This window comes from Camelus bactrianus, chromosome 29 (genome assembly GCF_048773025.1).
Source record: "Camelus bactrianus isolate YW-2024 breed Bactrian camel chromosome 29, ASM4877302v1, whole genome shotgun sequence".
NCBI lineage: Eukaryota > Metazoa > Chordata > Mammalia > Artiodactyla > Camelidae > Camelus > Camelus bactrianus.
Genome location: NC_133567.1, coordinates 15,213,591 through 15,240,690, shown reverse-complemented (window position 1 = coordinate 15,240,690; position 27,100 = coordinate 15,213,591). Strand labels below are relative to the sequence as shown.

At 34.3% G+C, this 27,100-nt stretch overlaps 2 protein-coding genes across 9 annotated transcripts in view; both read left to right on the top strand.

Moving 5' to 3' along the window:
* UBE2W (ubiquitin conjugating enzyme E2 W) overlaps positions 1-18,795 on the top strand; it is a 115,110-nt gene extending 96,315 nt beyond the window's left edge. Inside the window, exon 8 of one of the 4 annotated variants that reach the window (XR_012503211.1) lies at positions 5,357-5,391. The gene's annotated coding sequence lies outside the window, so the exon portion shown is untranslated. Of the gene's footprint in view, positions 1-5,356; positions 5,487-10,204; positions 10,278-18,728 lie in introns of those variants that run through there. The other 3 variants (XM_074355042.1, XM_074355043.1, XM_074355044.1) reach the window with 3 other exon arrangements.
* The window catches only part of STAU2 (staufen double-stranded RNA binding protein 2), a 247,285-nt gene that overhangs the window by 17,976 nt on the left and 202,209 nt on the right, over positions 1-27,100 (top strand). For 2 of the 5 annotated variants that reach the window (XM_045513969.2, XM_045513950.2), the window contains exons 1-4: positions 5,357-5,486; positions 10,190-10,335; positions 18,729-18,888; positions 26,949-27,084. In XM_045513969.2, coding sequence (XP_045369925.2) covers positions 5,447-5,486; positions 10,190-10,335; positions 18,729-18,888; positions 26,949-27,084 — 482 coding nt within the window. In that variant the 5' untranslated portion in view covers positions 5,357-5,446. Of the gene's footprint in view, positions 1-5,356; positions 5,487-10,189; positions 10,336-18,728; positions 18,889-26,948; positions 27,085-27,100 lie in introns of those variants that run through there. The other 3 variants (XM_074355041.1, XM_074355040.1, XM_010951387.2) reach the window with 2 other exon arrangements.

Below are 27,100 nucleotides of genomic sequence, written 5' to 3'. Positions count from 1 at the left end.
CTAAAGATATGTATAATCACATTAAATGTAAATAGTCTGGTGTTTGCTTCAGTAGCACATATACTAAAATTGGATAATACAGAGAAGATGTATGAAGGTACATGTAAATTTGAGATACGTTTTATGTTTTTTAAAAAGTAAATAGTCTGAACACCCCAACTTAAAGGCTCGGATTGGATAAAAAAGCAAGATCCAACCATATACTTGCCTGTAAGAAACACTAACTAGAAACATAAATAGGTTAAGAGTGAAAGAATGGAAGAACACATACTGACTTAGCAGAAAGAAACTTGGAGTGATTTTATTAACATCAAGGTAGATTTCAGAGCAAGGAGCATTACGGGAGATAAAGAAGATCATTTCATAACAATAAAGGGATCAGTTAATTAAGAGGACATACCGATGCTAAATGTTTATGCACATAATAATAAAGCTTCAAAACAAATGAAGCAAAAACTAATAGAAATACAAGGAAACATTCACAATTTTAGTCACATTTCAGTAACCCCTCTTTATAATTGATATAACAAAAGGGCAGAAAATTACAAAGATATAGTTGACTTGAATAACATGGTCAACCAACTTGACCTGGCTGCATTTACGGAATGCTCTGCTCAAGAAGATCAGACTTACTTATCTTGGATCCCTAGTATGTGTACAGTGCTTGGCATATAGTAGGCATACTAAATTGGAGTAAATACACTAATAAAGCAACAGAAACACCATTTAAAAAATCAGAATACACATTTGTTCATAAGTCCACACATAGTATTTACTAAGATAGACTATATTCTGGCCATAAAACAAGTCTCAGTAAATTCAAAAGGATTCAGCTCATAAAAAGAATCTTCTCAGATCACAGTGGAATTAGAAATGATTAATAGAAAGACTGTTGGAAAAATCCCCAAATATTTGGAGACTAGATAGCATGCTTATAAGTAATCCATGACTGAAAGAAGAAATCAAAAGGGAAGTTATAAAGTATTTTAAACTGAGTAAGAACAGAAACAGTGTAATAGAAGATGCCGCTAAAACAATACTTAGTGGGAGTTCTATAGTTCTAATTGTATTAAAAAAGAAGAAAGATCTCAGATTATTTTGGCTTCTACTTTAATAATGTAGAAAAAAAAGAGCAAATTAATCCCTAAGGAAGCAGAAGAAAATAAGAGATAATCTGAATAGCCCTATGTGTATTAAAGAAATTGAAACTATAGTTAAAAAAATCTTTTCCCAAAGAAAACTCTGGGTCCAGGCAGTTTCACTGTGAATTGTACTAAATACTATAGCAAGAAATAATATCAATTCTGCATAAACTTTTCAAAAATATTTGAAGTGGAGGGAATGTTTTCCAAAGACTTTGGTGCCAGCCTTACTGGGATACCAGAACCAGACAAAGACATTGCAAGGAAACTGCAGAACAATACTGCTCACAAACATAGGTGTAAAAAATCTAAACAAAATTTTAGCAAGTCAAATTCAACAATATATTAAAAGAATAATATGTCCTGACCGTATGGAGCTTATTCCAGGAATGCAAGTTTGGTTTAACATTCAAAAAGTCAGTTAATATAATTTACCACATTAACAAACTAAACAGGAAAAAGCACACAGTCATCTCAATAGATGCGGGATCATTTGTCCAGTAACCATTCCTGGTTTAAAAAAAAAGGCTTCAGTAAACAACGACTAGAAGTGAACTTCCCCAATATGAAAATGGGTGTCCATGACGTACTTTATTTGCTGATGTTGTTCTTGTTTGGTGGAAGGATTGAACACTTATCCCCTAAAATCACAAACAAGTTAGAGATGTCTGCTTTCACCAGTCCTGCTTTCATTGTCCTGGAGGTTGTAGCCAGTGCGGTCAAGCAAGAAAAGGAAATAAAATGGTATTCACATTGCAAAAGAAGAAATAAAATTGTCCTAATTCACAGATGACCTGGTTTTCTATGTAGAAAACCTGATAGACTCGTACTAGACCTAATGAATAAGTGTAGTATAGTAGAAGGATACAGGGTCAGTATTTCTATACACTAGCAAGGAACAATCTGAACAGAAATACCATTTACAGTAGTCTCAAAAATATGAAATGCTTATAGATAAATCTAACAAATGTGTTAAAGAATACCGAGAACTATAAAATACTATTGAAATTAAAGGATACCTAAATAAGTTGAGAGATCCATTTGATCATCATTATTCCTGGATTCTGTATTTGTGAATTGGCCTACTATTTGCTAAAATTTATTTGTAACCCCAAATATAACTTGCAGCGCTGTTGTGGTCATTCACTGACACATGCAGAGTGCTGAAAAATTTGAGTTGCCCTGTGCACACAGTGTAAACTGAGGCTGAACGAGATGTCACTCTGCTTTCTTGTTTTAGCTCTCCTGCTATAAGCAAGTGTCCTTTTCCCTGTCTGTTTACTGCTGCATTTTTTGTGCTTTTTGTTGGTGATTTAACTATTTTAAATGGCCCCCAAGCATAGTACTGAAGTGCTTTGTAGTGTCCCTAAGCACAGGAGGGCTGTGATATGCCTTATGGAGAAGATATGTGTGTTTAGGTAAACTTCATTTAGACAGGAGTTACTGTTGGCTGTGAGTTTGGTATTTGTGATTGAACAGTGTGTATTAAGTAAGGGATCTTTAGCCAGAAACACACATAAAACGAGGTTATTTATTGTTTGACTGATAAACATATTATGACTAGAGGCTTGCAAGATTTCCCTTGTATTTCCCAGAAGCAATGATTAGTGTTTGATAATTCACTGATTGTGGCAGCATCGTAGGGCATGGCTAACATCAAGATAACATCATCTCAATAATGAGGAATGACTTCATGTCCGTATATGGGTTGGAAGCCTCAACTTTGTTAAAATGTTGGTTTTCATCAAATTATAGATCCAGGGGAATTCTACTCTAATCCTTGAAGGCATTTTTGCCTAAAATAAATTCATATGGAATTGCAGGAGCTTAAAATAGCCAAAACAACTTTGGAAAAGAACAATGTTGGGGAGCCAGCACTACCTAATTTCAAGAATTATTATAAAGCTACAGTAAAAACAGCATTAACATTAAAAAAGACAAATAGATCAATGAAGCAGAACAGGTAGTTCAAAGGGGAAGGTATAGCTCAGTGGTAGAGTGAGTACTTAGCATGCATGAGGTCTTGGGTTCAATCCCCAGTAACTCCATTAAAAAAATAAATAAACCAAATTACCTCCCCCCGCAAAACCCACAAAAAACTAACAGAATAGGTAGTCCAGAAATAAACCTACTTATATACAGATAACTGATTTTTGACAAAGCCTTAAAAGTAGTACAGGTGGAAAAAATACAGCCTTTTTCACTGACAGTACTTGAACATTGGATATCGATATACAGCAATGAAATTGAGTCCATACCTTGCACCATATACAAAAATTAATTGAAAGTGGTTCAGAGACCACTTTGGTACTTAAAGCTTCTAGAATAAAACATAGGAGAAAATCTTTAAGACCTCAGCTAGGTAATGATTTCTTAGATACAACACCGAAAACACAATCTGTAAATGAAAAAATGGATAAATTAGACATTATTAAAATTAAAACCTGCTCTTCAAAAGACACTGGTAAGAGAATGAAAAGAGACGCCAGATACTGGGAGAAAATTTTTGCCAAGCATATACCTGATTAATGACTTGTACTTAGAATATGCAAAGAACTCTTCAAATAAAACAGTAAGAAAAAGAAATGACCTAATTAAAAATATCCAGATAGACAGTCTACTTCATATATGTACATGGCATGTAAACAAATGACAAGATGTTCAACACTTGTCATTAGGGAAATGCTTATTGAAACCACAGTGAGACGCATTACATATGCATTAGAATGGTCAAAGTTAAGACGAGTGACCATACGAAATGTTGGTAAAAAGACCGCATTGTTTTAACAAGGTTTAAATTTTCATTTGGAAAAGTCAGAGATTGTAGTCATGATACTCATGGCCTGCTCTGAATCAGGTCTTTGGGCATCTTCTTTCGGCCAGAACCTTGGTTGCACCCGCAAATATTTTAGAAAGAATAATAGCAATTAGTCTAAGACTTATACTGTAAACCATTTCCAACTTTTGGTGTGGCTTTGTAAAATAATTTTTTAGATATAAAAGTTATGCATATCCGTAAGTAAAACAATACAGTATTTCAAAGCAGAAAGTGAGCTCCCCTGCTTCCCGTCTCACTTCTTTAATACATGAATGTTTGGTTTAAAGAAAAAAATAAGATTAGACATTGAGCTGTTAGAGCTTTTTTTTTCATTCAGTGTTTTATAATGTTTTCCCATGTCGTACATCATTCTTGTTCCAAAGCTGATAGTCCATTGTATTTAATGTGGCCAGTCAGTTGCTGATGGATAGCTATTTAGCTCGTGTATAGTTCTTGCTGTTACAGTCTTGCTCTGTAGGTTGTCATTGTGGGTATCTTATGTGAGTCTTCCTGCTGCATGGATACGTAGAAGTACACTTGCTGTTTTAAAGATAGATGCAATTGAAAACCTTTAATCAATATTGCCAGATTGCCCACCAGAAAGTTTGTACTAATTTATGTTTGTACCAATAGAATTTGCACTTATTTCCACACATCCTTGTCAATACTTACATGATCATTTTTTCATTTTATCAGCCTAATGGGGTAAATTATATCTCATTGGAATTCAAAATTTTATTTTATAAACACAAAGTTGTTGAACACATGTGTTTACTCAATAAATTATGTGAATTGATTTGTGCATATATTCACCCTTTTTTCTGATGGATTTTTAAAAAAAATTTGATTTATGTCATCTTCATATTTTATGGATTTTATTTTATCATCTTCACTTTTTCTTCACAAGTAGCAAGTGTTTCCCAGTTTATAGACTGTTTTTTAGTGTCATTTATGATGTGTTTTGCTCCACAGAAGTTTACATTTTTGTGTTGTTAAATCTATCAGTTTATCCCATTTTGGCTTTTAGGTTTCTTATCAAGGAAAGCCTTCCATGTTATAGGATTATAACAAACATTTAGCCGAGTTTTCTTGTGCTTTTGTCATATTTTTATATTTTGCATTTTAATACTTTTGGAATTTATTGTTGTGTCTATATGAGATAGGAAATTTAATTTTTCCTAATTAATAGGTAATTATAATAGAGCAGTTTGGTCGATGGGTGGTGATTTTGCTTTGACATCCTTAAGTTATGTTATAATTTGAAGTTATAAGATTTATTTTAGTTACAGCTATGGACAGATAGTCACATTTCTCCTAGAAGGCAAGAACCTGCGGAAGGTAAATTCCTTGCTTTTTTGACTCTGTTTTCTTTCTTTTTATTTCACTTGGGAATTAGGATGAGTCCCTTCCAATAGCAGGGAATAGGGAAAGGGGAACCAGCAAAGAGACATAGAAACTGTGTGCAAGTCATTTTCTGGGACCAGGGATGGAAATGGATTCTTCTGTGGAGAGACTTGCCTTGACAGGTGAGGTAGACTGATTTACTAGCAACAGCTCTGACTGTCATTTAACTACCTTCAAAATGATGCTCCTCTAAGTTTTGGCTTAGGAAATTTTTGGTGTTTTGGTGGATTCTGGTCACATAATTTTTTCCTGCTATTTCCTACTGTGCATTTAATATTCTGCTAATGATTTACTTGCATTTGCCAGAATGTGATGTGTTTTATGCGCTTTCTCTTGCATGTGTGCTCTGGAAAAGCTTGGACTATCTTTCTCTCTTCCTTCCTTGCTAACTTGGTGAATTCCTACTTTCCTTAACTCATCTAATCACCACCTCTTGAAGCCTGCCTTTCAACAACAGCCCCTTCACCTGAGGAGTCCCTTCTGACAGCCTTATTATATCACTTAACACATTGTAGTTTAGTGTATTTGTTTCTTATATGTGTGTGTGTTTTCTACCAGACAGTGAGCTCCTTTGGAACAGGGATTTTTTTGCCTGTCGATTGAAAACTATGAGCTATATTATTTTCGTATACTTTGAAGATTCAAGTCCCAGAGAGTCCTAGGACATTTTATAAAGATATTAAAAACAGAATATATCTCAAAAAATAGAGTATGTCTATGTTTTAATGAGTGTGCAGATACTGTTATTAGAAATAGTTATTTTTACTATTGTTACTTATTAAAGTTACAGAGACAAACATGTAAACAAATTTTATATCAACAAAGGTAGAATATTCCCTTACACAAATATGAGAAATCTTAAATGTAGTTTATGTCACACTTGGGAATTTTTCAGTGGAAACAAACTTAATATGTTATGATAAGTCAGTGGAAAAAATAATAACAAATACATGCTTTTTATAGAATATTAAAGAAATGTATGAATAAAATCAGCTTATTCTAACAGCATTTTAACTCAGAATATTTTAGCTTAGGAAACCATGGAAAAGTTTATAAAATCATATCACTCTACTCATATTCGATGAGAGTGTGCTTTGACAAATTGTTTATAAACAGAATAATGCATTCTTACCATTGTTAACAGTGTCTTACATCATTTTATTCAACCAGTGCCATAATTTGGTAATAAAATAGCAACTATCATTTTTGTTTTACTGTCAAGGAAAGTCAAATTTCAATGCTTTCTCAAGGTTACGTGGATATCAGTCAGTGGCAGAGATATCAAAATAGGCTCTTAACCGTGTGGCGTGCGTTCTCTCAAAAGCCAAGTCGGGGGGGTGGTTAGAGCTCAGTGGTAGAGTGTATGCCTAACATGCACGAGGTCCTGGGTTCAATCCCCAGTACTCCCATTAAAAAAATAAATACATTGATAAAAACCTAATTACCTCCTCCCTCCAAAAAATAGCCAAGTCCAGAATTGTGAAATCCATTATCATTTTTATTTACTCTAAGTAGATATCTACTATTCCAGCCACCAAATTACCTTGAAGCCTATTTCAAAATAGCTTCATTGAGGATATTCTTCAGTCTCTTGAAAATGTATACATATGCAGCATTGTATGTATTTCTTACTTTTTGCCCTATTGACTTTTCTAAAAAAGTAATATATAAATTAAGTTTATAAGTCTCAATTTTTGTAGACCAATTTGTTTTATAATTTTGTAGATACTCTATCAAAATTTTGGTTTAATTTTTAAATCATTGCTCTATCATTGAGCTCTGTCAAGTAATGAATGTTAATGAGATTTAAATAGAGGAACAGCTATGGAAAATAAAATTTTAATAATTTTGTAAAATAAAAAATCTGAATTAGGACTAATTATTTTTAAATTTACCAACTTTAAATGTTTCAGTTTTAGGTATAATATAAAGTTTTATCGGAGTGAGATCTTTCATGTATTTTGCACACCTTTCACACAAAAACTTAAATCACATGTTAAATAAGTTATTGGATTCCATCAACGGATTCCATGAATCCCATTATAGGATTCATGTTATTTTTATAAAGCAGAACATTAAAATTAATGCAATAAGTTTAACACCATGTTATTAATTAGCATTTTTCCTTTAAAGGATGTAAATCAGATTTTCTTGCCAAGCAAGTTTATTGAGCTATAAACTTACTGTTTTTATCACATTTTAACATATTTAAAACCTATGCTATTAAATTTTTTGTACTGTAAAATTGTCACATTATTCTTTCTGTGCTCCTAATACGTTTTGCATTGTAACATTGCTGAAGAATGAAAATTGTGTTATAATAGCAGTATAAATGCTATTTTAGTGTTATGCAAAATTGACTTGATTTTTAGTAGATTCCGTATTTTCTCATTTTTAACAAATTTTCATTCTTATTTTGCTTTTTGATATTTACATAGCTGTTAACTATTGTACTTGAGTGCTTAATGCCATGATATGCAAGGAACAAAATTTGTTATAGCCCCAAGTCCCCTTGCATTTTATATAGTGACTGACTTTCTGGTAGTTTTTTTAAAAGTATTTTTATTTTTATTATTTTTTTATTTTTTGGGGGGAGGAAATTAGGTATGTATGTGTGTATGTATGTATTTGTTTATTTAAAAGGAGGTGCTGAGTATTGAACCCAGGACCTTGTGCATGCTAAGCATGCACTCTACCACTGAGCTATACCCTCCCTCTGCCCAGTACAGTTTATAAAATGTTTATTTGAACGATACACAGTGGAATAACTAAAATGCAGATTTCCTCAACTTCTCTTGACTAATACTATTATCTTTTTTGTGCTGTTCCAAAAAGTAACAATTACTAGTTTTTTGTTTGTTTGTTTGTTTTTGTTTCTTTTTGGTTCGCAAGCCACTTAGAATGGTCTAATTGTAGAATCAGCTGACAGCTGTATTGGTCCTACAGTTGGTTGCTTAAGTTCTTTTCCTTTTACTTGTGCCTTACTTGGTATTGGTGTAGTATTCTTATAATTTCTTAATCGTAATGATTGTGATCAAGTTATTATACCAAATTATTAGTCCTGTAAAGAGTACTAAAAAGTTAATTGAAAGTATTAAAAAGAATACTATTTTCTACATTAAACTTTGCCATAGGTAGTTTATAGATGAAGTTCCTAAAACCAGCTATTTCCATTTATTTAATATATTCTCTATACACTGACTGCATTTTAATTGAGCAGGAAGTAATCCATTTGAATGGTTTATGCTAGGTTTTAAAATATTTTTTTTTGACACTGATTAATAGGAAATGAGAGAAAAACTACAAAGCAGTTAAATATGTGTGTAAATGAGATGAAGGAAAAATATAGGATAAAATACTGTAGTATTAGGAAAATATTCTGAAGCTGTAATAATAACCGCAGTAGATTCAAAGTAGATACATTTAAGAATCATAACTGTATAACCTGTGAGTTAGTTAAGTAGAATAGATTTATTACCCATATTTTATAGAGAGAGAACAGTAGGCTTAGTAAATTTAAGTGAAAAATTTTAAGACCTTGCAGGCTAGGGAAGGATTCCTTAAACAAAGCAGAAAAGGCATGGACCATAAAAGAAAGGCTGATAAATGTAATACATAAGCTAATCAATAGAGCAAAGGACAAAAGTGGTTCCCAGAAGAGGAAACTCAAATGACAAAAAACAATATATTTTGTCAAACATCAGATTGTCAGAGATTAAAATACTTTGGCCATATGACCATACTGCATGTTTTCAAGGCTGCGAGGAGGAAGTCGTCTTTCTCATACTGCCAGGGGAAAGTAATTTGATGCAGTCGTTCTGAGTGCTGTTTGGTAGCATGTTTTACCTTGTAAGAGTGAAGAGCTGGAAACAACCCAAATGTCTACTTAATCAGTAGGGGAGAGGATTAAAAAACTGATAAGATATTATGATGTAAATTATATAGCAGTTAAAAGTAATGCACTGAATCTATAAAGTTAAATCTCAAAAACATTGTGAACAGTGAAGAAAGTTGTGAAAATAGGTTTATTATATTACTATTTATGTAAACTATAAAACCACATATTTCTTTATAGATATGCGTGTATGCATATAAATGTAGTTTAGAATATCCTGGAGGGATATATTTTAAATTCACATAGTGGTAGTTTCTGGAAAAGATAAAGGGAACTTAACTGGAATGTAATACTGGTTTTTTTTTTCTTATTAAGACTTAAACAGAACATGTTAATTTCAGTTCTTGATGATAAAAACTTGGTCATTTGTTACATTATTTTTTTCTACTTTTCAAAATTTCATTAAAAAACCAAAATATACTAAAAAATAGTTGGAAGAGTTAGTAATTAAAATTAGGACTTGATTTCCAAGTCTATAGAGTTTTTTTCAATTAATATGCTGCCTCAGAATGAAAAGGAAAAAAAGGAAGCTCAAATGATAAGAAAGGTAGATAAAATTTAGTTTTATAGTAATAAGAAGCAAGGAGATTTATGTGTTTATACTAAAATTTCTTGAGAGGAAGGGAAAGTTATAGGATAAATTAAAAATTATTATAATCTTACATTGTTTTAAAATCTTTAAGCATGCTGTTATCATATATGTGTATAGAGAGCAATTTAGGTACTTAGGAAAAAGCTACCTTAATTTATTGTTTAAAATGTGATACATATTTCTGTTGCATGTATTGAAAGACTTTAGATGATTTGGAATTTTTATATAAAATTTATGGAAATAATTTAATCCAAATATACAATCTGACTTCAATCTAAAAAAGTCAAAACTAGCTTTTCTTCCATTTTGTAAAGTCATTCTTCACAAAAACTTTACAGCCTTTTTATTTACAGCTTCTCTCCAAGATAAAATGGCAAACCCCAAAGAGAAAACTCCAATGTGTCTGGTAAATGAGTTAGCCCGTTTCAATAGAGTCCAACCCCAGTATAAACTTCTGAAAGAAAGAGGGCCTGCTCATTCGAAGGTAAGGTTTCAAAGGGAGGTGGTGAGACATGCTTATCAAAGTCTATCAGATTTATCATCTCAGGTTTTAATTGTGCTTTATTTTGGGGGGAGGGGGTCGCAGAAAGCCTCAAGGCTCTTAATGTTGTATTAAAAATATTTTGAAGTCTGTACCTAAAACATTTTATGTCTCATTATGGTTTTCAGAGCTCTTTCAGATACAGTATTTCACAAAACCCTAATGAAACTACATGAGATACGAAATTTTTGGGGGGGCGGAATTAGGTTGGTTGGTTTGTTTATTTATTTTAATGGAGGCACTGGGGATTGAACCCAGGACCTCATGCATGCTAAACACGCGCTCTACCACTTGAGCTATACCCTCCCCTGAGATGTGAATTTTTTATTTCTATTTTGTAAATTAAACTCAGGTACAGAAAAGTTAAGTGACTTGCTTAATAATTTATGACTGCCAGTGCCAGCACTTGAACGTGTAATCTTTGGCTCCCAAGTATGGAGCTTTTTCAATTAAATTATAACTGCTAACATAAAAATGGAGACAGTAAAATATAACAAGTTACTTAGTGAGACATCTTTCCCAATATGATGTTTAATTCTAAGATTCATCATTTATAAAAGTTGTATATATCATATACATATATAGTTATCTGTGTATTCACTTATAAAATTATTCTTTTAAATGGAAAATTGATTTCTTTTTTTTGTATATATGTTTATTGACGTATAGTCAGTTTACAATGTTGTGTGATTTCTATTTTTATATAGCAGCACATGTATGTTTATATGTATACATGTTACAAAAATATGACTAATGCATTTATGAGCTCTGTTCATCTGTTTTAAAAAGATCTCAATTGTGCACAAATTTCCTTGGCACATTTTTTAGTCTTGATTGGAGATTATGATAATGATCATTAATTTTTGTATACAATGTGGAAACGTTTCTATTAAAGTTGGTTAGTCTTTGTAAAGCAACTGGTTATTGGATTATTTGTTTTCTAGCATCTCCTTCAAAGTAAGGAAAATAAGATGAAACTGAAATGTTAATTTTGTTCCCTATTTCAAGCTTTTATGAGGGATTTCTGGGCAGCACTTTAATTTTTTCACAATATCTTTTGTTCAGAGAAAAGGCAGTGGCCTTGGTCTGTCTGTCTGGTCCTATATCCTGCCTCTCTTTCATACCCATTAATTTATACCTGTTTCGTACTCATTGTTTCAGCCCTTAATCATGTTGAACTGTTTGCATGTCTTATGTTGTTTCATGTTTTTTCACATCTGTCTGCCTTTTCCTATGTTGTAATGTCTCTCTGCTTTGAAGGTCCCTTTGCCTGTAATCATTTTTGAACACTGGGCTCACATTTTTGAAGCCTCTGAAAGTTCTCTGATCCCTCTGCTGGGCTGTGCTGTGGTGCAGTGGTGTATGTCGGTCATTATTGTTGTACTAGACTGAGCTTATTTAGGATAATAAATACTTCATTCTTCTATAGTGTATGGCTCCTCTGGTATGTGTCCTCTTTGCTTCTCATTGCCAGTGCTAGGTATTCATCCTTGAGGTAGACCTCCAGCTTTGAATTTCATGTTAATAGACTGTGTGACACCCATGTGACACCACAGTAGTCATTTGCTGGCCTCTGGGTGATTCCATCGCATTTCTCATGGCTCACTTTCACTCTGATACCCATCCTAACCTTTAAATTTTGGTGATACTGTCTAAATGGAAGGTTCCAGCATGCCGACATGTCAGCTTCTTACACTTCTCCAAGTATCTTGTCTTCCCCTCCCCTTCAGCCACTCATCCCTGTGATCACATTCTTCATTTTATCTTGACCAGTAACTGCAAGACGCTCCATAATTACAATCCTAAACATCCAATTCTCTGTGACACCCAGTCCATTCCCTCTGGTAGTCTGACTTTAATAGTCTTTCCACACCACCAGTCCACTGACTCTACTCCTTTTTTTACTGTTTCTCACTCCCCTCAGTCCTCGCGTGTTTCCTTATCCAGCTTAACTTCCATATGTCTTGTATGTACCCTCAGCTCTCTTCCCCTTCTTGGTTAGAACATCAGCAAAATCCCAACCGAAATGCCAACTCTGCCTTCCCTTTTCGAGTTACGGATGAGCTACCTGTTAAGGCCAACCCTTCTATTTCTGTACTAGATCCCAACTCTTCTCACCTATTCAAGGCTATTCCCCCAGCTTTCTCTCCCTTAACTTTCTTCTGTGTCGTTAAATTACTCTTCTAATGGACCAGGTTTGTTGTGGTCCACATTCTTTTTTCTAGGCAGTGCCGTATTCCCTTGAGTTTCAGGGAGATCGAGAGATCCCTTTGCCAACCTGTGCCTACTGCTCTGGGTGCTTTGGCCATAGACCACACCATTTAGCCTGTAGCTCATTTTTTGAAAAGAGTGAGTACTAGAGTAGCATATTCTTGAATGAAAGAGAATCAGTCTAATATTATTAATGTTAATATTAATTAGCTAGGTCTGGATCCTTATTGTGGAAAGCAAAGTCATTTTTTTGGGGGGGTGGGGGGAGGAAATTAGGTTTATTTTTTTAATGGAAGTACTGGGGATTGAACCCAGGACCTCCTGCATGCTAAGCATGTACTCTACCACTTGGGCTATACCCTTCCCCAGCAAAGTCATTTTCATTCATGCATGTCTACCAGTGGTTTTAAGTGAGACATCAAATATATTTTAGTGAAATAAATGATTATCTCTGGCATGAAAAAATTAAAACTAGCCCCACCTCATTAATTTCCTTGGGACATTAGCCAATTATATGGCAGTTTACGTATATATGCATATACATGTTTATACATATGCATACACACAACACACTCACTTCTAGTACTGGTTCTCAATCTTGGCTATTCATTGGAATCACAAAGGGAGCTTTAAAAATACGTATGCCTGAATCTCACTCCCAGAAATTCCTAATTAATTGGTCTTGGATGAGACCCAGACATTAGGATTTTTTTAAGGCTCTCAAATGACTCAAATGTGCACCCAGAGTAGAGAAACACAGGGTAGAGATTAATGTCTTCAGGGTGGTGTAGAATTGTCTTCTTATACAGACTTCTTGATGGGAGGTAATGATCCGTCTATGTTTATATGCTTTACTCTTTCTTTCATTGAGTCTTAGAGAATATGAACAACTTGTGGAACTTTTAATATGTGACTATTAAATTAAAAATATTTTAATGTTTGCCTTGTCCCCTTTTGCTTTAATGCTCACTTTTAAATTGACCTCTGAAGTAATTTGTTGCACCTTATATTAATGTGAGTTATAATTATGACAGGGCATTGTCTCTTAGTTACCTAAATACAGTTCTTTATTTTTCCTATGAATTGTTTTGATTTTCTCAAATCTCAAAAGAAGGCTATTATAATGTAGAATATAAGGAAGAGAGCCATGAATAATATAAAGTGGTATTTTCTTCTTTTTCTTTATTTTCCTATTTTGATGAGTTGTCTTTATGAACAACTAAGTTTCAAGCTGCTCTCGTACTGTGTCTCTTTGAGAAGGTTTACTCTGGAATAGGTATCACTGAGGGAGCCAGTATTACCCAATGGCCTTGAAGCCAAGTAGTTTTTTTTTGTTTGTTTGTTTGTTTTTTCTAGATTTACCAGGGTTGATTTTTGGCCTACGTTATCTGGCCTGTGTGGCCTTGAATACCTAATTTAGAATCTCAGTTTTCTCATCTGTAATTTGAGAAATATAATACCTGTTTCAGTGTGGTATAATGGAAAGATGATTCATAAATTCTTAGCAATTATGTTGATGATGGAAGTACCCAGATAATTGTTATCGCTACATGTTAGTAGTATGTAAGATTAAAAAAATCCTTTGTAAAATGTCTGTTTTATTTATAAAGTAACAGGCACTGTTCTTTACTGGGGCTTCCTATTCCCATTTTCTGTGAGGCCGCTAGAATATTAGATTGAATATTCTAATCAAGTCCTTGATTAGATATGTTCTTGGCAGATAGTTTCCCCTCTTTGTGACTTTTTTTTTTCTTTTTTTAACCGTGTCTTTTGAAGAGCAGTAATTTTTAATTTTGATGAACTCCAGTTTATCCATTTGTTCTGTAAGATTTTGCTTTACGTATCATATCTAAGAAATTTTTGCCCCATCAAGTCATAAGATTTTCTCCTATGTTTTCTTCTAAATGTTTTATAGTTTAAGTTTTACATTTAGGTCTTATATTTAAGCCTAATTGCCACTTTGAATTAATTTTTGTATATGATGCAAGATATGGAACAAGTTTATTTTTTTTGCATGTAGATGTCCAGTTATTGAAGAGATTATCTTTTCCCCACTACGTTGTCTTTGCACCTTTGTCAAAAATCAGCTGTCCGTATATGTGTGTTTATTTATGGACTCTGTTCTGTTCTATTGGTCTATTTTTCTGTCTTTATGCAAATACTATATTGTTTTGATGACTATATCTTTATAATTCTTGATATCTGATAGTACCAGCTCTCTTTAACATGTATAGGTCTACTCAGGTTACCTGTTTCTTCTTGAATGAGCTTTAATAACTGTGGCTTTTAAGAACTTAAGTTGTTGAGTTTATTGGCATAAAGTTGTTAAAAAATATTTCCTTGTTTTTTTAAAATACTTCAAGAATCTATAGTGATGTCACCGCTCTCATTCTTGAAAGTGAAATTTGTGTATTCTCTTTTTTTCATGATTAGTCTGCATAGAGGTTTACAAATTTTATTAACCTTTACAAAGAACCAGCTTTTGGTTTTATTGATTTCTTTCTCTATTGTTTTTCTATTTTTTATTTTGTTATGTTTGCTTTTGTCTTTATTATTTTTTATCCTGTTTACTTCGGATTTGCTTTGCTTATTTTCTAGTTTCTTAAAATTAAACCTGAAGTTAACTTATTTGAAACCTTACTTCTTTTTTACTATAGGCATTTAGTGCTGGAAATTTCTCTTTAGTACTATTTTAATGTCATTTTCTGAGGTGTAGTGTTTTCATTTTCATTCAGTTTAAAATAGTTTCTATTTTCCCCTTTGACTTCTTCTTTTACTCTTGGGTTATTTAGAAATGTGCTTTTTAGTTTCCAAATATTTGGAGATTTTCCAGAGATCTTTCTGTTACTAGTTTCTATTTTAATTCCATTATAGTCAGAGAACATACTTTGCATCACTTGAATCCTTTGAATTTGTTGTGACTTGTTTTATGGTCCAGAAAGTTGTTTATCTTGATAAATATGTAAGAAACTGAGAACAAATATATTTCTGCTCTTTTCGGGTAGAGTGTTTTAAAAACATTCCAATCAGATTATGCTGGTTGATCGTATTGTTCAAGTCTGGTATTCTTCCTCATTGTCTGCTTGGTAATTGTTATATCAATTATTGAGAGAGGAGCTATTGAATCTCTGACTTTGATTGTGGATTCTCTTTTTCTCTTTGCAGTTCTATTAGTTTTTGCTTCATATATTTTGAAGCTCTGTTACTAGTTGCCTAAGTGTTTAGAATTGTTAATATCTTCTTGATTTATTGCCCCTTTTATTGTTATGAAATGACCTTTGTTATCACTTGTAGTAGTCTTTGCTCTGAAATCTACTTTGTCTGATACTAATATAACCATTCTGACTTATCATTGATATATTTTATCATGATATATTTTTTCTATCCCATTGCTTTTAAACCATGTGTCTTTATAGTTGAAGTACATTACTTGCAGGCTAGCATATAGTTGGATTTTGCTTTTTTATCCAGTTTGACAATCTCTGCATTTCAAATGGGGGCATTTACACCATTTTATTTTAATTTTCACAACCATTCTGTGTGCTCTTATTACTCAAATTTCGCTAAAGAAAACAGAGGGAAAGAATAAGAAACTTCCCTAACATTGCGCATAGTAAGTGGTGGATCTGCGACTTAAGCTCATGAACAGTCTGTTCTAGGATTCCTACGTGGAATTATTATTGTAGCAGGACTCCTTTTCTCTCGAGTTTTATTAAAATATAATTGATATAGAATATTGCATTAGTTTTAGGGGTTCAATGTAGTGAGATTCTTAAGAGGCTGCAGAACAGCAGAAGATTGACTTGGATGCATTTATATTTTACAGAATGTTCATGCTGATGGTGGTAGGAAGGATGGTTTGAATGGGAAAGTTTTATGTTAAAGGAATGATGTTAGGATGGTCTTGTGGTAATTTAGGGGAGAGACACTGATATTCTTCACTAAGACATTGGCAAAGGATATAAAGAAAGGAGGCCAGATCTGAAAAATATTTTTGAAGTTGAATCAATAGTTTGATAATTGAATGCAGGGGAGAATGGAGAGGGAAATGGAGCAGACGAAGAAGGCCACTCTGAGGTGCCTGGCTTATGAGACTTGGGACGGTGACATCTGGAAGATCAGGAGGCAGCACTTCTGAGTTCATAGGGCTCTTAGCCTAAGGTGGTGACCGAATTACGAGGAACAGTTTTGAGGTGTTGCTGAATGAGTCTTAGAAAGGTGAGGATAAACAAAGAAGGTTGAGGTTTTGAACCTGAATTAATGGAAGAATAATGGATGGAGCATTCTGGAGTGTGAACTGATTTGGAGGAGAGTAGAAGAGGTGATGTGTTTTAGGGCAGAGTTCTTTGTTAAATACTGTAATTTGAAAACCAGAAGAGCTAGTCATTGAAAAATCATTTTAAAATCAGGTAAATGTATTGAAAGATATGTTTCAGGTATATATTTTATACTAAATCAGAATAAAAGAAAGATTATTCACTTTTAACAGGTCTATATTCTGAATTTCAAATGGTTATAAATATTTTCAAGTCTGTATTTTGAAAAATTGGAAACCTACAGGAAAAATGGAAAGAGAAGTATAATGGATATGCTTGTCTTTCACATTTACTAATCATTAATTTGTTTGCTACATTTACTTCTTTTCTTGCTCCTTCTGTGTAGATATATACTTTCTCCTTGAACAATTTGAAAGTTAATTTCAACTATCATGACATTTCATCCTTAAATATTTGTATATCTATCTTTTAAGACCAAAGACATTCTTCTACATAACCATAATACTATCATCACTCAAGAAATTTAACCTTGACTGAATATATTATTTAGTATATAATCTATAGTCATTTTCCCTGATTGTTCCCTAAATGCCCTTGTATACATTTTTTTCTTCCCAGTACAAATCCAGTCAAGGATCATACATTATACTTTGTCATGTCTTTTCATGTCTCTTTAGCATCCTTTAATCTAGGACAGCCCGTATGCATTCTTTTGTTGGCATTTTTGAAGAGTTTAGGCCTGTTGTCTTACAGAATACACGATAGTCTAGATATTTCTGAGTCCCTGTGATTAGATTCAGGGCAAACATTTTTGGCCAAGAATACTACATACTTCTTACTGGATCGTATCAGGAGGCACATGATGTCTGTTTGTATGGTTATTGATGACGTGAACTTTAATCACTTGGTATTTTCTATCTGATCGCCTTCCTGAAAATACACGTTTATTGCCTCATAATTAATTAGTATTTTGAGGTTCATACTTTGTGTTCCTACAAAATAGGAAGCTGTCTGTGGAGTCAAACAGCAGATTGTGTGTGTATATCCTGTAACTTGATCCTAAATGTTAAAGGTGAACAATAGGTTTTGGACCTCATAAGGAAATATGATGTGAATGGAATGTTAGGATAAGGGTAAGGGTGGGTGACATGAAGATGGACAGGTCCATCCTTTGCACCATGCTACAAGGGGAACAATAGAAGGTTTTTAACCTAGTGTTGGTGGGAGTGATGCAATTGGGTTTGAGTTTTAGAAAGATAGCTTTAGCAGCAGTCAGTTGGGAGATTATTACATCTCAGCTGAGATGATGAAAGACTGTGTCCAGTGCAGCAGTGTCACTGGCAGAGAGAAGAGAGATTGGAGAAGTATTTATGAGGTTAAAATTGACCGAATTTGGTGACTGGTTAAAGGTTGGTTGTGGAGGATTGAGAGTTTCTTGGTGACAGAATATTCAGTAGGATTGTCTGACTCATTGACTATATTGTGCTAAGTATGAAGTTTAAGGAATGAGATTTTATAAAAGTTACAGGGACAGGACCTGTTGGATTCTCTTAACAGTTTCTCTTACTCTGTTATTACTCTACTTTTTTGAAGACTATTTGAATGACATTAACAATGTGATTCCATTTGGGGAAGTCATTTCTTCTTGATATATTCCACCCAAAATGTACACTTTAAAGCTGCCATTAAGCCTTTTGATAGGATAGAACAGAATTTGGCAAAATCTCTTAAAATTCTTTCACTCTGGCTCAAAGATTTTGATTCTGTGGTGTGTCTGTTTTTCGCTGACTGCACGCTTTATGTCTGAAAAATTTCAATGTTTTCTTTATTTCTTTATGTTTTTCCAAGATGTTCTCAGTGCAGCTGAGTCTTGGTGAGCAGACATGGGAATCCGAAGGGAGCAGTATAAAGAAGGCCCAGCAAGCCGTCGCTAATAAAGCTTTGACTGAATCTATGCTTCCCAAACCAGTTCAGAAACCACCCAAAAGTAATGTGAATAATAACCCAGGTATGGCCCTGACTCGTTTCCTTCTGTTGTGTTGTTACGTCCTATATGTGCTGTCCTTACCCAGTGGCATAGTCAACAGGCATTAACAGGACAGACCACCAGGACAGCTGAATAATAACTGAAGGTATTGAAAATGAAGAGGCTAATTGTAATTATTTAAGAAATTTGCTTTAGGAGAAACTCTAAAGGTGCATTATTTACTTTTTAGATGTTGGCAAAAAGTCATTTGGGTGCAAAGAACAGAAAGTTGGACTGAAGTTTTTTTCTAAAGTAAAGATAGAAATGGGATCAAAATCATCAATTTCTCTTTCTAAATATATAATTTAATAATTAAAAATAATTAATACATAATTTTTGGGGGGTAAACAAAGTTTATTCTAGGAAGAACAACTCATTGAGAGATGAAACCATTTTAAAATTTAACTATATGTACAGTTCATTGTTTCTAAGAGCAATTCAAAGGAATAAAGCCAACTACAAGATAAGAATCAACAGAATGTAGTAATCCAATCAAAAATAGGTAATATATAATTTAATAATTAAAAATAGTTAAGACTAGTATGGTATCAACAGCATTATGTATCCAGTTATCTATTGGGAAGAGCAGACCTGCATCGGACACAGTGCATGAGTTGATAGCATGAAGTTAATAAAGTTCTGTAAGTTTAGTACCAGCCCTCTGTCCATTTACTTGTCTGTTAACTTACAAAGGCACGCGGTTCCTTTCTGACCAATGATGCTTTAGATATTTTTGTGACGGAGTGAAAAAAGACATTTTGCCTGCCAGCAGTGACTCTGTAGTCTGTTTAATGATGGTCCACATGCTTATGCCCGTAATAAGGTCAGACACTTCTTTCTTTCCCATGTGGGCAGGTGCTCCTAAGTTGTCAGTCTCCTCTTTCAAGGACTGCTCTTTCCAGAACTCCATGACTTTCCTAGTTTTTGCATCTGTTCAGCTGATTCCAGTATTTATTAAGTAAGTGTAAATAAGCCAAAATATTATTATAATAAAGAAAAAAAACCTATTCAGGTTGAAACTGGTGAGAGGCTATCTACATTTTTAACTTTTAAAAACCTCTTCAGATTATTGGTTGATCATTAGCACCTCACCACTACCTCTACTTATTAAGCATTTGCTTTAATATATCTTCGGAGGTATAAACCAGTGTCCTTTTTGGTGAGGATTTTGCAGTCATTTACATAAAATGCATAACTCAGTGGTAAAGATTAAGTACCAAGTGAATAATAATGGCTGTCCGTATGATTAAGTAATGATGATGAACACAGATGGCAGTAGATGATGTAAGATACAGGTCTTGAATAGAGAATAGGCAAGTATAGAGGAGAGGAAAGAATTTTCCAGGCTGAGGGAATACTATGAGAAGGGGCATTGGAATAGGAATCTGGACAGCAGGTTTGGCAAAAAAAATTTTTTGTAGGTGGTTTTAAATTAGATCAGGTAAGTGGCTAGTAAGAGATAAGACTAGAGATGTAGTTGGGGAGCAGATTGTGATGGATTTGAACTCCAGACTTGGTTGATAAGTTTTATCTACAATTTGGGGGATTAATTTTTACAGCAGGTGGATGCTGTGTTTAAAAGAGCAATTTAGCAAGTTCAGTTTGACATGTGAACGGAAGGTGGAAAATATTAAAAGCAATGTCAGGAAACCACTGCCATAGTTTATGGGTGAAGAAAGAAAAGAAACTCACATGCCTTGGGTAACATAGCCCTCTACTCTTCCGGATACTGGAGGGGCACTTGGAATGGACGGAGGGACCAGGGTTCCTATCCACTGGTGGAAGCCATGCCGGTGGACTAGCCTTCCAGAGCAGGTACTGTGAACCAGGAGCAGTTGTGTGGTGAGCTCTGGGTCAGGTCCACTTCAGAGGATTATTAGTAGGAGGTCAACCAGCAAAGGAGTCAGAGGAAGGAAACAGGAGAGAGTCTGAAAGACCAGTGGAGATAAGAGTGTCCATTATTGAACGTTGCAGTGAGCTGGAAGAAGGTGTAGATTTTTGGGAGTAAAGTTTAAAAAATGTAACATTGTGTACTGGCAAGTGCACAACTGATGGTTGTAGGGCCTTGGTGGAATTTTGCACTGTAAATGCTTTACCAATATCACAGGCTTTCCCGGTGCCTCAGAAGCCTCCCTTAGGCCCCTTCTGGTGGTTAACAACTCCAAAGGAAACCACTGCTCTGCTTTCTGTCATCTTAGATTCTTTGTGCCTGTTTGTTGGAATCATGCAGCTTACTCTTTTGTGATAGCTCGTCTTTTCTCAGTGTTATATCTGTGAGATTCACCCATGTTGTGTTCAACAGTATAGTATTTCTGTGTTACGTTATATCCTCTTGCATTGGTACACCAAAATTTATGTATTCATTATACTGTTGGCAGACGTTTGGGTTGTTTCCAGTTTTGGGCTACCAGAAGTAATACTGCTATGAACATTGTTGTATGTATACGTTTCTGTTGGGGATGTATCTAGGATTGGAATTGTCGGGTCATAGATTATACATGTGTTCAGTATTAATACATAATGTCAAACAGTTATCAAGGGTCCCTCCTACTAGCAGTGTATGAGAGCTTTCCACATCTTTATCAACAAAGGGTATCTTCAGCTTTCAAAATGGTAGTATTTCATTGTGGTTTTAATTTGTGTCTCCCTTCACTATTGTTGAAATATTTTTGCTGTTAAAAAAAAACTGCATTGTTCAGATGAGTGGATAAAGAAGATGTGGTATGTATATACCAAATATATATACACAAACACACATACACAATGGAATATTACTCACCCATAAAAAGAATGAAATAATGTCATTTGCAACAACATGGATGGACCTAAAGATTATCATACTAAGTGAAGTACGTCAGATAGAGAAAGACAAGTATCATATGATATCACTTACATGCAGACTCTTAAAAAAAAATACAGATTTTATTTACAAACCAGAAATAGACTCACAGACAAAGAAAACAACTATGTTACCAAAGATGAAAGGAGGGACGGATAAATTAGGAGTTTGGGATTAACAGATACACACTTCTATATATAAAATAGATAAAACAACAAGGATATTCAATCTTTTGTAATAAGCTATAATGGAAAAGAATCTGAAAATAATATGTGTGTGTGTGTATATATATATATATATACACACACACACGTATGTAAATGTATAACTGAATGACTTTGCTGTAGACCTGAAACTAACATTGTAAATCAACTATACTTCCGTAAAAACCAACTTCTATATCCATTCGTCCATCAGTGGACACTGAGCTTGCTTCTGTGTGCATGAAGGTGCATATATCCTTTCACAGTAGTGTTTTTGTTTTTTTTGAGATAAATACTTAGAAGTGAAATTGTTGGAATGGTTAGTACTTTTTTGTGTGCTAATATTTTAGACATCTTTATCTCCCACTGAATTGTGAAGATAACCTCATGTTATTTTTAGAAGCTTTATTATTTTATCTTTTAAATTTAGATCTATAGTCAGGAATTGAGGTATATGTACGATGCGAGGTAGAGTTCCAGGTTTTTTTCCTTCCTTTTTATCTGTAGATATTCAGTTAACTTAGCACTATGTATTGAAAAGACAGTACGTTCCTCTCTGCACTGCAGAGGAGGGGAGATCCAATCCTGACTTCACAGTAAGTAGATGGGCCTTAAATAGTAATTACATCCCAGAGAGGAGTTAGATATAGTACAGCACGGATAGTTCTCCGGTTAATTAGGAGTATGTCGTAGAACTACTTTCCTTTCTCCCACCTCTTACTTTCTTTAACTTTTCTGGGGGAAATGATTTCAGATTTATATAAATTTTATAGAAAGAATACGTAGAACTCCCAGGTGCCCATTACCCAGAAATGGTTAGCGTTTCTGAACCACTTGAGCATAAGCTGTGGCCGTGACATCCCGTTGCCCCTGAGCACATCGGTGCGTACTTCCTAAGTTACTTCCTGCGTACTTCCTGCGTACTTCCTAAGTTACTTCCTAAGTTACTTCCTAAGTTACTTCCTGCGTACTTCCTAAGTTACTTCCTGTGTAACTTCCTAAGTACACAGACACTGTCTGTCAGGGAGTTACTGCTGGTCCCGTATCCCCGTGTAATCCACAGACTCCATTCACATTTCACTGATGGTCCCAGGAACACCCTTTGTAGGTCCAGCATCTAATCAGGATCACGGATTTACTGTTTCTCTTCATTCCACTTCAGTCTGGAACAGTTCCTCAGGCCTTCTCGTTCTTTATGACCTTGACATCATTTGTAGAATGCCCCTCAGTTGAGTTTACCTGGTGTTTCCTCATGATTTATGCACTTTTAGCACATATCACAGAAGTGACCTGGGCTCAGTGTCATAACAGGAGACACAGGATATTGGTTTGTCCCGTTAGTGATGATTTTTGTCATTTGGTTAAGACTGTGTCTGCCAGGCCTCTCTATTGTAAAGTTAATTAAGATGTATATTTTATTATTACGTAGTACAATTAACAAGTGTTTTCTGAGGAGATACTTTGAGACTACATAAGCATTCTGTTCTTATCAAATTTTCACTCACCAGATTTGACATCCATTGATGATTCTTGTCTGAATCAATGACTACTCTGAAGGTTGCCAAAAGGGTGATTTTTAATTCCATATTCATTTTCGATTTATTCATCAGCATTGTGCCTGAGAGCTTTCTCATTCCCTTCATTTTGTGTTTATTTACTTATATCACTGTAGACTCTTGGATTCCTATTTTACCTACAGGCTTATGATCTATTACTATCGTTATTTATTCTGATGATCAAATTGTCTCAGCTTTGGCCAGTGGAATGGCCCCTTCAGGTTGAGTCCTGTGAACTTCAGATGCTTCCTCATCATTTGTTGGGCATTTCTGACTTCCTGGCACAATAAGATGTTCCTAGGTCATCGTGTGTTTTCCTTACCCTGGCTCCTGTCATTCCTCCCAGGGCCCTGATTGGTTAGTTAATCAATTCATCCTTTCAGCAAACATTTCTTGAGTGACTGCTGTGTTCCAGGGGCTTTTCTAACTTCCTGCAAAGTTGTTTCTTTAAGTGTTAGTAATATGTTGCTCCTTGAAAAGTAGTTGTGGATTTTTTTTTTTTTTTGCCTGTCATATGATGGGAATCCACAGTTGTTAAGTATGTTTATATATCTAATTTATTAGTCTTTTTATTTTTATCATTGGTAAATGTAGAAATTTCCTTTAATGTATTCTGATTATGTGTTCACAGTGTCAACTTTATAGCCGTAAAATACATGAGGATTCCTATGTAATGATTATCTTTATGCAGCCTGGGTCCAACTCTCACTCACTGGAAGCGGTGGTACTCAGCGTTTCCTGGAGGCAGCTCATAGTTTGAAGTTATTCTTTAAATGTCTTCTGTGAGAGCCTCACTGTGTAAGTCAAGAGAGGTGTGCACACATGGAGATGTCAGTCTTGTTCTATAGGAAACAGGTGTAGTGCTTTGCTCTAAAGAAATTAAAACCTTATCAGCGTGGTTTGTGCTTTTCTGCTTCTCTCTCTCTTTTTTGTGTATGTATTTTTATTGAAGTAGAGTCAGTTTAAACGTTGTGTCACTTTCTGTTGTACAACATAATGCTTCAGTCATACATGATCATACATATATTCGTTTTCATATTTTTTCACCATAAGTTATTACAAGATATTGAAATTAGTTCCCTGTGCTATGCAGTATGAACTCGTTGTTTATCTGTTTTATATATATTAGTATCTGCAAATCTTGAACTCCCGATTTATCCCTTTCCCAGCCCCCTTCCCTCTGCTTCTTTTCTAACTCTTCTTCACAAACACTAGTTTCTAGCATTTCTGTGAAGAAAATATAGTCTTACTTTCAAATGAATTTATATGAGATTATTTCTTTCTTTAAATGATATGAATTCAGTACTTTTACCTAGTTTAAAATGCAATTTTGGTGTGGGTGACAGACCTCACTGGTGATTTTCAGACATGTTAGTTTCCTGTTTATTGCCATACTTAAAGGATGAGGTCCTTCAAGCTTTTTTTTTTCTTTTCTTCTTTTCCCATTTGATTGTTACGATATTTGTGCCTGTATGATTGCTGCAGAGTAGCATTCATGATGACATAAATCGTACAACTGGTGAACATGTTAATTATTAAACTGAAATCTTTATAAAATAAGAACAGTTCAAACTTTTAAAGGCATCAGTGGCTCTTTGGTGTTAAAAAAAATCTTTGGAAAACTGTTAGGTAGTTACTAATAAAGTTAAACATAAACCTCCTCTGTGACCTGCCAGTTCCACTGCTGGGTATATGCCCAACTGAAAAGAGTGTGTATGTCCACTAAGAGACATTTAAAAAATGTTCACGGTGGCTTTATACTTAATAGCCTCAAACTGGAAACAATCCAAATGTCCCATTAACAGCAGATCAGATAAACTGAGTAGAATACTATTTGGTGATAAACTCTGAAGTACTGATATATCCAATGAAATCATTATGTTGAGTGGAAGAAGCTAGACAAACGAATACATAATCAGACTTGAAGAACTGGCAGAACTAATCTGTACTGACAAGTCATAGTGGGTAACTTGGGGAGGAGGGTATTGACTGGGTATTCCTGGGTAATGGAAGTGCTTGTATCTTGATCTGAAAGGTGGTTATATGAGTGTTTATGCGTGTAGTAATTCATGGAGCTGTGTGCTTAAGGTTTGTGCATTTTACTTATCCCTCTGTCAAATACTGTTAGAAACAAAGAAAGAAAATGCTTGACTTACTCTTCCTCTGCCCTGAGTGTATGTATTAAAATGGGGGTTTGGACTAATTGGACTTACTATATTTGTTAACTTTTCTTTGCTGTTTTTCTTATCCTTATCTCTCCCTTTTCTGCCTAATCCTTTCCTCCCACGCCCTTTATTTTTTGCTTTCTCTTCACCTTGGTTTAGTTCTTGTTCTTAATAGTAATCTTCAGTGGTTTCACATGATTTCTTTTGAAATGAGACACAAAATGAGCAGCTTGTGACTCGTGATGGATTACTTGTCACCATGCTGCCCGTTGTGTGTTTGCGTCAGGCTCCCCTGCTCCAGCCTGTACTTTGTGCCCCAGTTTCTCTGCTGCAATAAGTGGACCCGTTTTTGTTCATGATGTATGGTGCAAAAGGCATAATTCAAATGAAATAGTACAGAATTTACACTTGACATAAGTTTTACTTTCTGTAAAAGCTTAAGATTCATTTTTGTGATTTGTTATATAGAACATATATATGTTTTACTAAATAACCTTTTTTGGTACTTAAAATAACTTGACGTAATAAGTTTATGTTGTGTGTGTTATGTATTATGGGATTTTTCGAACTTTTGCAGAAGAAAGACTAAGGTATTGAGCATCCCTGAACTTACCATCAGTTGCTTCTGTTATCCACACATGGTGGCCAGTCTTGTTTCTCATCCCTGTGGTCTCTGAATTACTTTAAAACAAATTTCAGGTATATCACTTCATCCACAAATGCTTCAGTGTTTATCTTTAAAGATTATCTACAAAAAGCTTTGCTTATCTTTACTACTTTGTCGTGTGGTTGGTTATAGAAAAATCTCAAAATTTATTTTCATTAGTTAAGTCTAAGAATTACTGATGACCCTGTATTCGTTGCTAATTTTAGTCACTTGATTACCAAACTATAAATAAAAATATTCACAGACTGTGATGTTCTTACTGATTAAATAATTACAAACTTTCTGCGGTAAGTAACTTTGAAGTTCAACACCTGCTTTATAATATTCAAACTAAGCAATCTATGATCCTTCTGTTTTCCTTGTTTTGAAATGGTGTGACTATAAAAGTTGAATTTTTGGTCATTAATATACAAAAAATTTTGCAAAAACCCCAAAGAGATTTCATTAGGAATGATTTTCCTGTTTAATTTGTTTATGCACCCCCTTAGAAAATCGTACAGAAGGGGCCACCCACTTCCACCTTCTTCCACGGTAATTATATGTAAAATATAGATTGCATGGTTTATTATGGAAATATTTCACTTGTGTGCCTTTAATATTTCTTTTAAACAGGTAGTATAACTCCAACTGTGGAACTGAATGGGCTGGCTATGAAAAGGGGAGAGCCTGCCATCTACAGGCCCTTAGATCCAAAGCCTTTCCCAAATTATAGAGCTAATTACAACTTTCGGGGCATGTACAATCAGAGGTTTGTATATCTTCTT